The sequence below is a fragment of the Actinia tenebrosa genome, unplaced genomic scaffold (assembly GCF_029948245.1).
Source record: "Actinia tenebrosa isolate PJP-AT-01 unplaced genomic scaffold, QUT_ActTen_1.0 PGA_scaffold5__44_contigs__length_20552954, whole genome shotgun sequence".
NCBI classification, from domain to species: Eukaryota; Metazoa; Cnidaria; class Anthozoa; order Actiniaria; family Actiniidae; genus Actinia; species Actinia tenebrosa.
In genome coordinates, this window is record NW_028292582.1 from 19,496,108 (window position 1) to 19,512,743 (window position 16,636).

General features: G+C 37.9%; 1 protein-coding gene across 1 annotated transcript in view; it reads right to left on the reverse strand.

Moving 5' to 3' along the window:
* Positions 1–16,627, reverse strand: part of LOC116298996 (presequence protease, mitochondrial) — an 18,318-nt gene extending 1,691 nt beyond the window's left edge. Inside the window, exons 1-27 of the mRNA XM_089037560.1 lie at positions 16,472–16,627; positions 16,236–16,309; positions 15,844–15,890; positions 15,285–15,391; positions 14,457–14,608; positions 13,702–13,816; positions 13,203–13,407; positions 12,596–12,648; positions 12,202–12,328; positions 11,607–11,695; positions 11,174–11,302; positions 10,392–10,505; positions 9,649–9,745; positions 9,416–9,493; positions 8,806–8,898; positions 8,225–8,324; positions 7,306–7,374; positions 7,097–7,144; positions 5,987–6,116; positions 4,794–4,914; positions 3,766–3,842; positions 3,299–3,464; positions 2,741–2,841; positions 1,715–1,823; positions 1,203–1,315; positions 550–603; positions 234–302 (exon numbers count right to left, since the gene is read on the reverse strand). Of these exons, the coding sequence (XP_088893686.1) occupies positions 234–302; positions 550–603; positions 1,203–1,315; positions 1,715–1,823; positions 2,741–2,841; positions 3,299–3,464; positions 3,766–3,842; positions 4,794–4,914; positions 5,987–6,116; positions 7,097–7,144; positions 7,306–7,374; positions 8,225–8,324; positions 8,806–8,898; positions 9,416–9,493; positions 9,649–9,745; positions 10,392–10,505; positions 11,174–11,302; positions 11,607–11,695; positions 12,202–12,328; positions 12,596–12,648; positions 13,203–13,407; positions 13,702–13,816; positions 14,457–14,608; positions 15,285–15,391; positions 15,844–15,890; positions 16,236–16,309; positions 16,472–16,539 (2,705 nt within the window). The 5' untranslated portion in view covers positions 16,540–16,627. The remainder of the gene's footprint in view (positions 1–233; positions 303–549; positions 604–1,202; positions 1,316–1,714; positions 1,824–2,740; positions 2,842–3,298; positions 3,465–3,765; positions 3,843–4,793; positions 4,915–5,986; positions 6,117–7,096; positions 7,145–7,305; positions 7,375–8,224; positions 8,325–8,805; positions 8,899–9,415; positions 9,494–9,648; positions 9,746–10,391; positions 10,506–11,173; positions 11,303–11,606; positions 11,696–12,201; positions 12,329–12,595; positions 12,649–13,202; positions 13,408–13,701; positions 13,817–14,456; positions 14,609–15,284; positions 15,392–15,843; positions 15,891–16,235; positions 16,310–16,471) is intronic.
* Positions 16,628–16,636: the final 9 nt, after the last annotated feature.

The window sequence follows — 16,636 nt, forward strand, 5'->3', positions numbered from 1 at the left end:
TATTATTTCAAAACTTAATGAAAACCCTGCCAGTACTCTTTGACTAGTTCACGATCTTCTCCTATTATTTCAAAATTTAATAAAAACCCTGCCAGTACTCTGACTAGTTCATGATCTTCTCCTATTATTTCAAAACTTAATGGAAATCCTGGGAATTATAAGGTACACTTTAACATACGAAATACCATATCTTGAGAAACGTTATTGGCACTAAAAACTATATCGAAATTTACCTGTAAGAATAAAATGAGAAGACGCCTCCATCTAATTTAGCTCCACCGCCATAAGCACCGCCTTTCTCTCTAAAATACCAATGGTATAAAGATTTGATTATAAGGAAGAAAATAGGTCCAAGAACAGAGCATTGTGGAACACCCTTCAAACGTTTCGTTGTGAATAGGTCACGTGATTCCCTTAAATCGATCAGTCGTGACAAAATGAACACCAGAAATGAGAAGAGAAACCTCGATATTACTGAGAAGGCGAAGTTTCATCTTATAATATAGAATATAGGAGAAATGGTATTAAATATAGGATCGCACAACTTACCGAATCTCTCTATGAAGAAACTTAGATGACAACAACTTTGCAAGAATTCTTAACCTAAAAAGAAAACGAAAAATCGCAGATTGCATTTTTAAAATAAACAGGCATGATAGAGTTAGAGATAAGATTCAACATAATCATTGCAAAGAGCAGGAAGGAATTACTGAGGAAGGGAGAAACGCCTATGAAAAGAAGCAAGGAAGAAGGGAGAAACAACGGTAAAATATAGGGAAAGGGGTAAGGCAACATGAAAAGAGAGAAGGGAAGAAATCATTATTATCCAATTTTATTAATATTTTATTATGGGAGAAATGATTGAAAAATGATAGAAAAATGGCATAAAAAATATCAAAGGAAGACTATTCAAATACCTGTTCCTCTCCGCTCTAAAAACAGAGTTATTATTATTATTATTATTATTATTATTATTATTATTTTATTTTTTTAATTTTTATTAATTTTTATTTTATTTATTATTATTATTATTTTTTTTTAAATATCGCACACGCGCAAGTTGAAGACGCACGGGAGTAGGGTAAGGCGAAATTTAAACTGTATCCGGTTACTAAGAATAGCCCAAACGGGAATTTACATGGCGCGCGCGCTATTTAGAAGTTCCCCATTTCTTATTTATGCTCTCTTGTTTTGATACTTACTTTGGATAATCTTGGTGGTTGTAAGTAACTGCGTTAATACATCGACTGGAGTAGTTCACCGGGAAGGGTAGTTCAAAGTGCGTCTTGTTGGACTTGGGTTGAAATTCGAGATTCTTTAAAAAAGGAAATAATATCTTACACCAGGAGGAAACCAAGTTTGGTGTTGTCTGGTGAATGGTAACTTTTTGCGATTGAGCAATGGAATTAAGTGCTTGCCTTCCACTAATACACTAGTCAATTGAAAACCCCACCCCCCCCCCCCCCCCCCCGCCCTAGGGATAGAGAGGGGAATTACCGGGGAGAGACCAGGGAATTCATACGATCTTTTCAGTAAAAAAATCTTTTCAGCTGATTGATACCAAGCGATAGAACACTTTCTGTTGATAGCACATGACGGGCAGTGTTTGTTCACTGGTAACGAGAGTCATTCAGCTGATTGATACCAAGCAATATGCCCCATAGTCCCCAGCAAGCGTCACCACAGGAACCCCAAATGACAGCACAATACCTACCAATACCATTCCTGGTTCATCAACGGTGCTACTAGGTAGTGCATCACAATAACCTTCTAAAGCTGTCTCTACAGCAGATCTACTTTCTGGGATCGTATTCACTGCACATCTAGACAACACAACGAAAACAATACTTAATATACAACAACCTTCTAGTGCTGTCTCTACAGCAGATCTACTTTCTGGGGTCGTATTTACTGCATATCTAGACAACACAACAAAAACAATACTAAATATACAACAACCTTCTAGTGCTGTCTCTACAGCAGATCTACTTTCTGGGATCGTATTTACTGCACATCTAGACAACACAACAAAACTAAATATACTGCTACTTCAAAACATGTTGCTATCAATAGACGTCACTTCTGGTAATAGCTGCGTTTTGAATGGCTTGTAGAATCTTGGAGGTTGTTTTGATCTCTTGTTTTCTGGTTTCATGTCGTAGAAATAGTCAAAAACAATAGTTTGAGGACTTATTTTGACATGACTAAACTTCCGCTAGTTGCCCCTAAGTCAACCGCTTGTTTGCCCCCCAGTCAACTCCAAAAAGTCACGTGATTGATAGTAAGCGATATTGGTGGGTGAACATTTTGTTTGATGTTGTATGCTGCATACTAAGTAGGAAATGTATTGTGGATCATCTGCAAATAATGTCAGAATAGAAGAAGATATGCTGGAAAAACATTCAGACAAAGTTTAGAAAAAATTCATATCCTTGTGCCGTTTGTCTGAATGCATTCACATCACTCACAATACATTTCTGGCTTGGTATTCCACATACGACAAAACCATTCTTTATTGGAAAGGCTGTATAAAAAAACTGCATGCAGGGTGAGGTTTTTGGCGCTAATATTTTTCATGTCATGAGAATACCTGGAGGCTTCTACCTGGATTTTTGGCAAGCCCAACTTGAGATAAATTATAATTTTTTACATTGCATGAAACATTAAATATTTGAGAGGGTTGGGGACTTTAGAAAAGTCTTAAGTCTTAGGGCTATTAAGGGGTTCCTTGTATTGTTACCTGAATTGAGTACCCTCTAGTACATGCACAGCTATGTTCGTTAGTTTTTGGATAACAGGCGTGAGATCTTCCATATCAACCAAATTTTTCATGAAGAGAACCTAAAACAACGAAATGCCGAGATCAAACAACAATGAATAAAACAAATCAAAATATAATAATATTTTTATTTCGGCTGTAGTGTTTTAACCATTCCAGACCACGTGCCATGCTCTGGAGAATGTTTGACTTGTATCCATATTCGTATGTCTTCTCATGCGCAACCATTTAACAAAGAAATGATACTCTAGGGAATAACATGTGGTCTGAATGGGAAAAAATTACGCCAAAGCTAGAGGTTTATTCTCAGGCGTAAACCGTTAAATAAAGAAATGATACTCTAGGGAATAACACGCGGTCTGAAATGGGACAACATTACGCCAAAGCTAAAGAGGTTTATTATCAGGTGTAAACCGTTAAATAAAGAAATGATACTCTAGGGAATGACACGTGGTCTGAAATGGGAAAACACGCCCAAGGTAAAGAGGTGTATCGGGAGGTGAGTTCTTAAAACCCTACCTGGGACAAGCCACCAAATATTTCACCCAGATGTGAAGCCGGAGTCAAGACACTGGAAGCCAGGCTCATTGCATATGAATGACCAGAATGTGCAATGGAGTTAGCAAAATCTGCCGCCATCATATTTATCAGGGTACGAAGACGATCTTGGTCATCTAACATGGGCCTGGTGAAACAAAATAGCAATGTAATAGTGGGCCTGTAGTAGACACAGGCCGTGAGAGACTGGACAAGAAGCACGGTGTGAGTGGAGAAAGAGGGCGGCCATTCTTCTAGTTGTTGTAAATTTATTAGACAAGTTAGTGAATAAAGGTAATTTGTGGAAATCCTGGGCCGCATAATGTAAACATTCTTGGTTGTTGCATGACGTAATCAGGAGCAGCGACTGACATGCCAAAATGGAAAAAAGTGAGAGAACATCCTGCACTACGTTTTGATCAACAATCTATGTAATATCTTATCACTACCTTGCAAATATCTCTCCCCAGAGATAAAACATGTGTGGTAAGTTACCATCCAAACAGTGAGAAGAAAACATCATGCCCTAAAAAGCATCAATTAGAACAATACATAATAAGACCTAATTTTTTCTCAATAACATAGCCTTGCACTTACAGTGCCACTACTCCAACCACGGCCGCCTCGTCAAATGTTCTACAAATCATCCAAAAGTGTTCGAGCATTTAGACAATAAGCCTTTTCATAGTTTAAGAATCGATTCCACTGCGCATGCGATTTTATCCCGAATTTCTCACCTTCTTTATTCTAAACCTTCTTTTGTTCTTAATTAAACAAAAGAAGGTGAGAAATTCGGGATAAAATCGCATGCGCAGTGGAATCGATTCTTAAACTATGAAAAGGCTTATAGATTAGCGACAAATTTTGAATTGAAATATTCTTCTTTTGTTACGGTTGATAAAACTAAATGACGAAGAAGAGCTTGTAATATATTTTCTTCGCAAATCATGTGTCAAAAATATAAAAAAATAGTAAAGTATGACTTCAAATACGACAGGATAGCAAATTAGAAACCGTATAAAACACAGTCTTTATGATTACAGTTTGTTTCTTCCAGACAACGATATAATCAGGCTGACACTGTTAGATTTTATCACCATGTTACTATGCGAGAGCACGTTTATATTCGACGACAAAGGTGCCGGCAGTCTCCTAAACCGTGTAAACTCTTGGATATCTGTCCGATTTGTAGCAATTCTATTGTTCAGATTCCCACTTTTGATTGGCTAATTTGTAGAAAATTTGTTCGGATGGCCTTGAATGCAGTATTCTCTTGCTCTTGATAAAACCTTTTAACTTTCTTTGTTTTGTCTGCTCTCTCCTCTTACTTTAAACTGGAATTTTTAAATTTTCTTGCACACATGCATTCATTTTCATATTTCTGTTTGTTTTACTTCCATTGCTCTCCACTTCCAGTAATGTTAATTCTCTTTCATTTAATAACTTTCTCCTTCGATCCCTTATGGCCACCACCTACCTGTTCATACTTATTGGTTCCTGTATGGTGTGTACACACGTGAGTGCCGACAGACAATCCTCCTGTTCTTCGTTCGATAATCTGCACCAGCTCCTTGTAATTCAGGTTTCCTGCTCCCATCCTGAAGAAAAACACCAGAGTCTTGGTTAGGTTGCATTTAGTCACACTGTTGAATAGTTAGCTAAATTTATTCTCGGCTTCGCCTCGTGTCACTCTTTCGCTTGTTTTAACAATTAAAATTAAACGATTAAAATCGTTCTTTATTTTTATTTTCTCTCGTGCGTCTATATCGCCATGGGCGCGCGCTTTTATGTCGTCTAACTGATAACTAACTTATATAACTATTTAGTTGACGTCACCTAAAATAGCAAAAAAGCGCATCCGGGGGGGCTTACTTTACCAGAGAATGTGTAAAGAGACAGTCGATTACATCTTCGTTTTCTCCCCCTGATTTTCAGACCGTTGACCGTGAATTGCCAATTTATGTGACGACAACTAAGATAGTAAATAACTTATCTAATTTAGTTGACGTTAACCATTCAACAGGTGCACTGTAACAACACGTGTATGCATAGAGTAGTTTTCGTATGACTGTGAAAAGCTCAAGGCACAAACACGGTCGTGACACGGCAAAGCATACGCCAGACCAATCACTTTGAGCGAGAATTTACTCTCCATCCCATCAAATACCCGAAACACGGCATAAACACGGCGCGGACACGGTCACGACAAGGTCACGGCACTGTCAGACCAATCACACTGCGCGAGAGAAAAAATCTGCCAAATAAAAATCTAGAAAACATTACGGTCAAGGCACGGCACGCTTACGACACTGAGCTTTTCACAGCCATGCGAAAACTGCTCAACGATTCAAACAAGGGAATACAGAACAGCGAAGGAATCAGGTAAAGAGTATCAGGTGTGTACATATCCTGCGTGCATCTGAACACAAACTGTTGGTTAGGTTCGTACAGGGCTTAAGATAACTGCTGGTCAGTCGCCAGTCATGATGACAGGCCATACTAGTACAGCTACATTAGGAGGTTAAACCTAGTTTCCTTGTCACAATAAATAGCAAGGCAAAGCTTTGACCAGACAAGTTCTAATTCTGGGTGGACATTGTCCGATGTCTGGCCGTTATTTTAAGCCGTGGTGTCAGTTGTATGTCATTTCATGAATGACACTTCACTCACTTTGTAATGACGAAACAGAATAATGGCAGGTAAGGTTTGAGGTCATCAGGGATATCTGAGATACTGGAGATGGCCCTGAAGTACGTAACACCATTAGTGGGCTGCTCAGAAAACTGTATTGGAACACCAGCTGAAGAAATAAACAAATGAAGAGACGGACAGACAGACCACCTCAGTAACCACCTTGAGTATTAATACTTTCTTTATAATACCACCCTGAGAAAGCATATTTTTTAAGTCTAATTTTTAATTTCTTGATTCAATGTTTTTTTCCCAGATCCTCCAGTTTTTCTCCCTTCTAAAGACTTACAAAAGTTAGCCATGCACTGACTTAGATCAGCCCAGAGGTTGTTTCAGAGTTAGATCTGTGAGTTAGCCATGCCCTGACTTAGATCAGCCCAGAGGTTGTTTCAGGGTTTATTCTGTGAGTTAGCCATACCCTGACTTAGATCAGCCCAGAGGTCGTTTCAGGGTTAGATCTGTGAGTTAGTCATGCCCTGACTTAGATCAGCCCAGAGGTTGTTTCAGGGTTCGATCTGTGAGTTAGCCATGCCCTGACTTAGATCAGCCCAGAGGTTGTTTCAGGGTTCTATCTGTGAGTTAGCCATGCCCTGACTTAGATCAGCCCAGAGGTTGTTTCAGGGTTCAATATATGAGTTAGCCATGCCCTGACTTAGATCAGCCCAGAGGTTGTTTCAGGGTATTGATTAAATTTAAAGGTTTTTAAAGATTGGAGTCTTTTGGATTTTTCATGTCCATGCAGCCATGTTAGTAGTCTCCTATGCAGCTGCTATTAGTGTCATCATGCAACGAGGGGAGTAAGCAGTGCAGGATGACACTAATAGCAGTTGCATAGGAGACTATCATGTTGGTGGTAGTTGACAGAAGATTCCTAATTAGCTTGCTTTTTCTGCTATCTTTACTTTCTCATTTAACTCTCTTGGGAATGGAAGCAAACCATCAATTCTTTCTCATTTAACTCTCTTGGGAATGGAAGCAAACCATCAATTCTTTCTCATTTAACCCTCTTGGGAATGGAAGCAAAGCATCAATTCTTTCTCATTTAACTCTCTTGGGAATGGAAGCAAACCATCAATTCTTCGTACATACCAATAACACACTCATCCACGACTACAGGCTTGTGTTTTGGGTCAATGTCTGAAAACAAAACCAAGATTATGTTCAAGATACAAACAAGTTATGGTGTAGCTTGGGTATGCACACCCCAAACTGAGCCATAAGATACATTGGTAATACAACTACTGTCTACCCAAAGGGGCGTTTTACAATCCCAATGCGACAAATACATCCTCTCTGACCTGATATTTGCATGACTGGCAGACATGACACATCTTGAACGGTATTTTGCTGCTTTGCTAATTCTAAACCTGAAAAAATAGGAAAGAAAGTATTTTTTTATAGAAAATGGGTTGCCTGTGTTGCGATGGAGTGGCATGGGTCAAAGGTTCTGACCTCACTCTCGTCGGGGCCAATTGACCTCCTCAGCTCAGGTGTAAAGTTGTCCCATTTCAGACCACATGTCATTCCCTTGAGAATGAGATTCTTTGTTGGAGTTGTATCCAAATTTATGTGTCTTCTCATGTGCAACTGAGTGCAACTGTTAAACAAAGAAAAGATACTCTAGGGAATGACACATGCTCTGAAATGGGTCAACATTACGCCAGAGCCAAGGAGGTCTGTTGTTGGGTTTCACTTGATGTCATAATTTCCTGTCTCAAGCAGAATGTTCACCACTTTAATCCCAAGTTTTCAGTAGAACTCTATCTGATCGACCATCATTTGGATCAGATAATGAGTAACTTCAAAGACTTAAATCACTTTTAAATAAATAAATCACTTTATTTAAGTGTCTAGTCGTTCTAGCACTTTCGCACTAATTGGGGACACTTTTCACTCACACACACTACCACTACATTCAATATTCTATGCACACAATGCTCAACTCACATGTTGATTTCCACTTTTACCCAGCAATAGAATTCTTTCTGGCTGACAGCACCTGGTGGTCAGTGTTTGACCACCATTTGGAGCAGATAATGAGATTCAAAGACTTTTATCAGCTGAGTGAAACCCAGTAATAGAATTCTTTCTGGTTGACAGCACATGGTAGTCAGTGTTTGACCATCATTTGGAGCAGATAATGAGATTCAAAGACTTTTATCAGCTGATTGAAACCCAGTAATTTTCAATGCCATCTTTCTCGTAAAGAGTACTCACACTTTTTGTAGATAATATCCTTGTCTTCTGCTGTCAATGTTGAAGTTTGGTCTTGCAGTTTCTTCTTTTCTTCTTCTGCTAGTTTGTTTTCATACTCAGGCTGATTAATATTACCAACAAAAAAATATGAGCTTCTCAGAAGAAGGCAAGATTTGTCTCGTAATGAACAAGGAGCTTGAGAGTTGGAATGGAGTGAGAGATATATTCCTACTGTATGTATGTAAGGGAGACGGCTTGGTCTATAGTATGTTAATGAGTTGTACATAAGCTGTGTCAAAAGGTCTATGAAATAGTACCCAAGCTAGACCACAATGCATTCTGTTTGTCAATCTTTCTGAAAAGGTATATGAAATAGTAGCCAGAACATGTATTGTAAGACAGTGTAAGGCATTATGAACAAAATATGCTGATTTGAACCCAAGCTAGACCACAATGCATCTTGTTTGTCAATCTCAGAAAAGGTATATGAAATAGCCAGAACATGCATTGTAAGATCAGTGTAAGGCATTATGAACAAAATATCAAGGTTAGCAGCTCAGAAAAGTGCTACATCTAAGTAAAACCCAACTGCTCCAACTTACGTCTGGGTTCAAGACAAGTGTTAGACAATGTGGGTTATCTTTGAAGTATTCTTTGACTTTATTCTGCAGAAACTTCTCATCTTTGAGGCACTCCTACAGAGGAGAAATCAAGCATCAGAAAGATAACACAGACCAGCCCTTGGATGGAAGTTATACAATGCTTCTTCTGAGAATATGTTACTTTAGAACTTTAGAGTTTGTAATACTCTAGTAAGAAGAAGCATGCTTAACATACTTTGAACTTCTCAATGTATTTATTACTGCAATTTTCATGAACATGCAAACTCTGTGTCTCCAATTTGCTTGCTGAAATTTGTTTTTCCGCTGCCGCCAGTCAAAAATATGAAAGGTACCGACTGATTAGTTTTGATTGACGGCAGCGAAAAACCAAATTTCAGAATGCAGCTTGCAGACACAGAGTTCACATGTTTATGAAAATTGCATTAACTTGGAAAAACGAATCAGCCCTTGGATATAAGTTATACAATGCTTCTTTGAAATTCTGAGCATTTGTTCCCTGAGGGTACATATATGAGAAAAGGGGGTGCAGAGAGACTTTAGAACTTTAGAGTTTATAATACTTTAGTATGAAGGAGGAATCCTAACATACTTTGAACTTCTCCATGTATTTATTAACTTGGAGGTACTCTGTGGGATCTCCACCATGGTTCCAAGGCTGCATTAGGCTCTAAATAAAACAAAGACTGTTAGTAATAATTGCTGTCAAAACTCTTACATAGAATAAGCTGAATTTTTGTTTGTCCTGCCTTCCTCCTCCCCCCCTTCCCCCTCCCCACTGTTCCCACAACACTGCACACCATCCCCCATGAAACAATTTCTTACCATCATTAAGCCAAGCCCAAAGTTAGAGCTCTGATGCTTGATAGAAAGTTCTAACTGATGTAGAACAGCTTCTATTCTTTCTTGTGGAATGCCCTCTCTGAAATTAAAAAAAAGGAGAAACAATCTAAGCAATTGCTACAAAGTTATTCTTACTACTGCTTTGTACAGGTATGGATTTATTGTCAAATATTACCTCAAACCTAGTGGGGATCAGGAATAAGGTCCAAAATAATGGGGCTTAAAAATATCCAAGAAAATGAAATTGTAGTGACTCAAGTCCTCAGTACGTGGCCTCAAATTTGAGTAATAGCATAGTCATAAACATGTTACTAATGACATAGCCACAATATAATCCGTGCATCCAAAGATTGATGGTACTTGCTGACATGACTGAATCAAGCACACTATGTAATGGAGATTTCGTTTAAAATTTCTTTTGAATTTATCTCGATTAATAAATTTTTATTATGCTTTTGCTATGTTATAGAAGCATTGGTCATTGATTAGTGTTCTTCCATCAAGTTTGGGGTGCACTCGGTTGGTTGCTTAAGCTTGAGTCGCACGAGTCGCATGAGGCAAAGGCATCCTTCAGGCTTAGCAACCTCCCACATGCATCCAAAACTTGATGGAAGCACGCTAATCAATGACCACAGTACAAGAAGTACAAGACATCCAAGGTTCAAGATACCAGAACTCTGCTGTATTTCATTGACAGGAAAGTGGCTTTAAAATGATGAACTTACTGAATGACTTTGTCAAATGTTTGGTTGATAATTTCCTTGACTCTTGGTACATCTTCTGCTTTGATGCCTTTGAGACCAATGGAGAATGAAGAATCCTTTGTGCCATTGTCATATCTATTATATATTCAACACACAATATTAGATTGATCATATCTATGCATAGTTTTCTCATAAGACAAGTGTTACTAGCTAACACTTGAATTTATCATATTTACACACCAACATCACCATCAACTCTATTATCATTATAATCATCATTACTATCGAGAATAGAAAGCTGCCAGTGCTATCATTGTCTTCATCATTCTCACAACCATCATCATGATCATAATCATCACCAACTGCAACATCACCATCACCATCACCACCATCATCATCGCCATTATCATCATCATCATCATCATCATCATCACCATTATCACCATCACCACCATCATCATCGCCATTATCATCATCATCATCATCACCATCATCATCATCGCCATTATCATCATCATCACCATCATCATCATTATTATCACCATCACCATCACCATTATCACCATTATCATCATCATCATCATCATCATTATTATCACCATCACCATCACCACCATCATCATCGCCATTATCATCATCATCATCACCATCATCATTATCATCGCCATCATCATCATCGCCATCTCCACCACCGCCACCGCCACCGCCACCTCCATCACCATTGTCATCGCCATCTCCATCACTGCCATCTCCATCTCCGTCTCCATGGCCATAGTCATCATCATTATTGTCCCCATACTCACCCTGTACCAGGAGAATAGTTTGACCCAATGTTGGGTTCAATAAGTGCTTGGTAAAATGGGGATGTTGGTCCTCCAATCAAAAGAGACGACAGGACACTCATAACAAACCCTTCAAATGGATCAGTAGTGCTTGAACAACAAGAAGTATAAATTTAGGCTTATAATGCATAATAAGTTAAATCAAAACAGATTGGATACATGTTACCCTCATCAGACCCTCCCCACCCCCCACCCCTTGGAAATTCCAATCCCTCTCTGTGGGGGTGGTATGAATATTTTATGGAACTACACAATATACCCTCCTCAGTCCCTCCCCACCCCTTGGAAATCCCAATCCCCCTCTGTGGGGGAGCTATGCATATTTTATGGAACTAGTTGTTTTTGGTAATAATGGGGTATTCAGAGACTCCCCCCTGATTATGATACAACATACCTGCTAAGTAGATAACTCATGCTTACAATAGTCTGTTTATCAGGGTCAGCTTCCATTGGGTCAACAGGACCTGTGATGCTGGCTTCTCTCTGAAGGAATGAATGATCATGTTAAGGAATGTTATCGAGGGAGTAACCTTAACACACTCTCATTATCATCATCTTTTCCCTTTAGGTGCGTTTCTGGCCTTAGGTTGCTTCTACTTGGCTAGGGTGGGGAATCTTGTCTCCACCAGTCGTATTTAGTCCTTTGTCTTCACCATTATTTTTCTAGCCTGTCGGTGTCTATACCTAGCAAGGATTGTATCCTAGTCCGTATTGCTAACATGTGTTACTAAGACCAGAAATCACACCTGAGAACCCAAGAGGGAGAGGTGATCGTGCTACCACTACACCACCCTTGATTTCCAAGTTGCCCTTCAAGGCCCGGTTATGTGAAGCCTGGATAGCGCTATCCAGCAGATAAATCCTTATCCAGTGGATAAGTCATTGCTGTTTTCCAATAAATTTATCCAATGGATAAAATTTATCCAATGGATAGTGCTATCCAGGCTTCGTAAAATCTGGCCCAGTCAATTAATTTCCTATCTCCTTACACTTGAAGTCCATCGCATTTCATTAGGAATGTCTGTCTCTGTTTGAAGCCTTTCAAAGTGTTTCAAGGCAATTTCATTAATCTGTTGCAGATGATCTTCAAGTGGAATGTCTCCATACGTGTAAAACCTACAAATATAACAAAACAGAAAACCCTTAGGAAATGCAAAAGAAATGCCTTGATGAGGAAATTTGGAATCTTGGTGCAGGACGGCAATGAGGGCTATTATCAAGGGGTGCAATGCATACACCAATGCTGATGCCCCCCACCCCCACCACCACCTAAAAAAATGATGGATTCTTGGCATTTTGCTGCCATCTACTGTACCCCATCCCCTAGCCCATAAAAAATACATGGAACTTCACCTGCTGTTGACAGAATACAGTATATCCTACCTTGAATTACTGGGGTGGTAGTGAGTAGAATGAAACTGCTTGAGTTGTTCCCACTTTTGAAATAAAATATAATCAAAATTGGTCAAATAAAACTAGCAAAGAACTACTTGAACATTTTGATCAGATCATCTTCATCTTGTGGTGGTTCAGGGCCTTGAACCCATGAAACCAAAGTAACCAATACTTTTTCCGTTATTTTAAGACTAAAGCAATAGTACATTGTTGTTGTACTCCTTTTTTTTTTGGCATAAAAAGAATATTTTTATGATATAACACCTTATAGCACCTCAAGCAAATGATATGGGTGGATATCTGGTGTTTATGATTTGATTTCTGGACTCAGCAGCTTATGTGAGTAGAGTTTGTTAGGTTACTTCCTTGATTCAAAGGATTCCAATTGGATCTGTGAGTTAGCCATGCCCTAACTTTGATATGCCCAGAGGTTGTTTCTGGGTTCAATCTCTGAGTTAGTGATGCCCTGACTTTGATCAGTCCAGAGGTTGTTTCAGGGTTTGATCTGTGAGCTAGCCATGCCCTGACTTAGATCAGCCCAGAGGTTTTTTCAGTTTTTGATATTTTTTCCTTGGGGGTAGGGGTAGGTACTCACAGTCAAATCTGGTATACGCAGTGGTTCCCCACCACTATTGTTACTATAAGTATGACTAGGCAATAGTTTGCTCTGAGCATCTCTAACAAATATTGATTCAGCTGTAGACATGGCTCCCTTCATTTCATTGAAAACAACTCCTTTGAAAACCAAAGGAGAATCGGGGTTGTTGAGGTCTTCATTTTCGAGTCTCCAGCCTTCTTGCCTGATGGAAAATTTGAGAAGAATTAATGAACCTAAGGTTAAAAATAACTTGACTTCAGAATTAATGTGGGCTATAGAAGTTGATAAAGGAGATGATTGTGATGGTGATCATAGTAATGATGTTGATAATGACAAATGGGATGCTTAAGATGCTCAAGATGCTTGTTACTTGCTTGTGTTATTCACATGTAATGTCTTGCTTGTGTTTGCTTTTATTTTTTTTTATATCCATGTAACTTCTTATTTGCGTCTTGAATGAATAACCATGTGTGCTGTATGTATGTATAATACCTACCAGAAATCCAGTTCTTGTAAGCGAGGAAAGAACACAGCGTCTAAATACACAGACAACAAGTTCCTGAAGTCTTTTGGGTTTTGAGTGGAGAAAGGATACATTGTGACATCACTTGCTGGAAATGAAATTTTAAAATGATTAATAATTATTGACTATGGCAACAGTTGTCACAACTTTTACAGTAAAACCATGATAGAGCTACTTACTTCATATTATTGATGAGTAGTGTTATGTTGATGTTTTATCTTATTATCTTATCATTGGTGTCGGTGATAAAGTCTAAAGATTAAGATGGATGATGATGATGATGATGGAAGTTGATGATGATAATGCATAATGATGATCATGAATGATGATGATGATAATGATGGTGGTGGTGGTGATGATCATGATCGTGATAATGGATGATGATGATGATGACCATGGAAGATGATGATGGTGATCAATGATGAGTATGATGATGATAATGGTATAATAGAAATGGCAATGATGATGATGATGGTGATCATGGATGATGATGAAGATGATTATTATGATGATCATGATCATGATGATAATGATGATGATCATAGATAATGATGATAGCAATGGTAGTAATGATAAAATATTAGCAATAACTGATGATGATGATTAAAAACAATGATGGTGGTAGACATGATCATAATGATGGTGACATGGTGATGACCGATCATGATGATGATGATTATGATTTTGATGATGAATGTTTACAATAATTAATATTGATTTGGTAATACCTGTCATTGCATTCATAAATGTTGCTAAAGATCTGTTAAGCATTTTAAAGAATGGATCCCGGCAAGGGAACTTCTGTGATCCACACAGCGTCGTGTGCTCTAATATGTGCGACACTCCAGTACTGTCCATGGGTGTGGTGCGGAATCCAACCCTGACATAACAAACAACAATAGTACAGTGAACAACTGTGACAAGAAAAATCATTTTCAGTTATTTTAATGTTTTATGACTCTATGTTATGAAGAAAAAGAATGGGATTGGGGTTCCTGTGGTTGATATAATACAGGGAACCCATACAATTGCAAACGTTTATAAAGTGTAGTGACAGAGCTGAGAAACATTAAGCATGTACCAAATTGTCCAAGAAAACAAACATGGCTGCCAGAAAATACTGCATCTAACATAAAAATTGGTCAAGATTTTTGGGGAAAAGGGTTTTAGCATACAGCATATATGAACATTAGAAAAATTTTTTTTTATATAAGAACAAACCTTATAGGTATTTGTTAATAGGTTAGAATAGAGTGGTTAGAATACATTTTTTTGCTGCTATTTTTATAAGCATACAACTATTGCCAGTTGGAATTTGGTTTTTCACAGCTGCCAGTCAAAAGTATGAAAGATACTGACTGATTAGTTTTGATTGACGGCAGCAGGAAAAAAAATTTCAGCGTGCAGCTCAAAGCTACCAAGTTTGCATGTTTATGATAATAGCAGTAATCTTCAAGATTATAGCAATCAGATGAGCCTGTGATTTTATCCAAAACTACCAAGACAAGTTTTTTCCTGTCCTGTTGCATTGGAAGACAATGTGTGAGTGTAATTACCCAAAGACATTATTTGAATCATCTCTTGCAATATGTAAGTGCTGGGCTCCTGTGGAATCATGGGTAAGGTGGACAGATACTAATGACAGTTCTGGTACTGGTACAACCTATACAAAACAAGATGCAAACAATATTATTTACTACTATCATTTATTATTTACTACTATTATTCATTATTTACTTTTTTGTTTGTTACTAATAAAAAAAATGTATGTAGGCAGTCTTATTACATTTTTCATCTTGAATATTTCATTTTATCATTTATTGTTTAAATGAAATATTAAAGACAAAAAATGTTATATGCCTGCCTACACAAAACAGAGTTTCTTCTCCTTTCTTCCAAGAAATCATATTGGATGCTTATTAGCTTGTGCGTAATGTTTTCCTTTTTAGACAACATGTCATTTACTTGAGAATAGGATTATTTGCTCGAGTTAAGTATGCATATTAATGTGTCTTCTCATGCACTGTGGTTAAACAAAGAAATGATACTCTAGGGAATAACCCACGTCTGAAATGAAAAAACATTACGCCCAAACCAAAGGATTCATTCATTTACCTTGGTTACTGTGTAACCATGGAGGCTGTCACCTTCCTTTAGCTGTTCTAATAAACACACATCAACAAGAGTAATAAATTCAGTGACATGTTAGATATTAAATCATGTTTGGCCTATCTCCAGTGCAAGTTATTTATGCAGCACAGCTGACATCACAATACCAACTCAAAACGTCAGTCACCACCAACAAAAAAATTAACAGTCTTTTTCAAGACTACATTCACCCGGACGATCACACTTCACAACAAACTTCAACACCTGGGTTCAAACCATCTACTGTAATACCAGCCTTACAATCTATAGAACGAGTCACAATATATTTAACAAAAGAGAAGAGCAGCATAAATTATAATTCACTGGAGATAACCTTATATTCTCTTAATCTTTCTTACTTGCTGCATCGAGTACCGCTGTGCTTTTCTCACATTCTTTTTGAAGCTGTGTGCATAAATATCTTTGATTGTTCCTAAATATTGACATAATTTGAATAAGATACTATGGAAAAAAGGCATCTAAAGACTTGAGCAAGAGTAAAAATATTTATCAGCAAATACGATTTAAAATATCGCACGTGTAACCATGTCATTTTGTTGAGTCATCCTCGTGAAAATTATATCCGAATACCTACCTTAAATATGGCAGTAATTTCCTTGGAGCAAGATTACGCGAAAGAAGTAGTAAGTTAGAGCGCCACATTTTAGAAATATGAACTAAAATTGCCGCTTAAAAATTGAGAAAAAAGTAGAACCAAAAATATTTAAAAAGACGACCCTTCGTCCGCCATTTTGTTTCC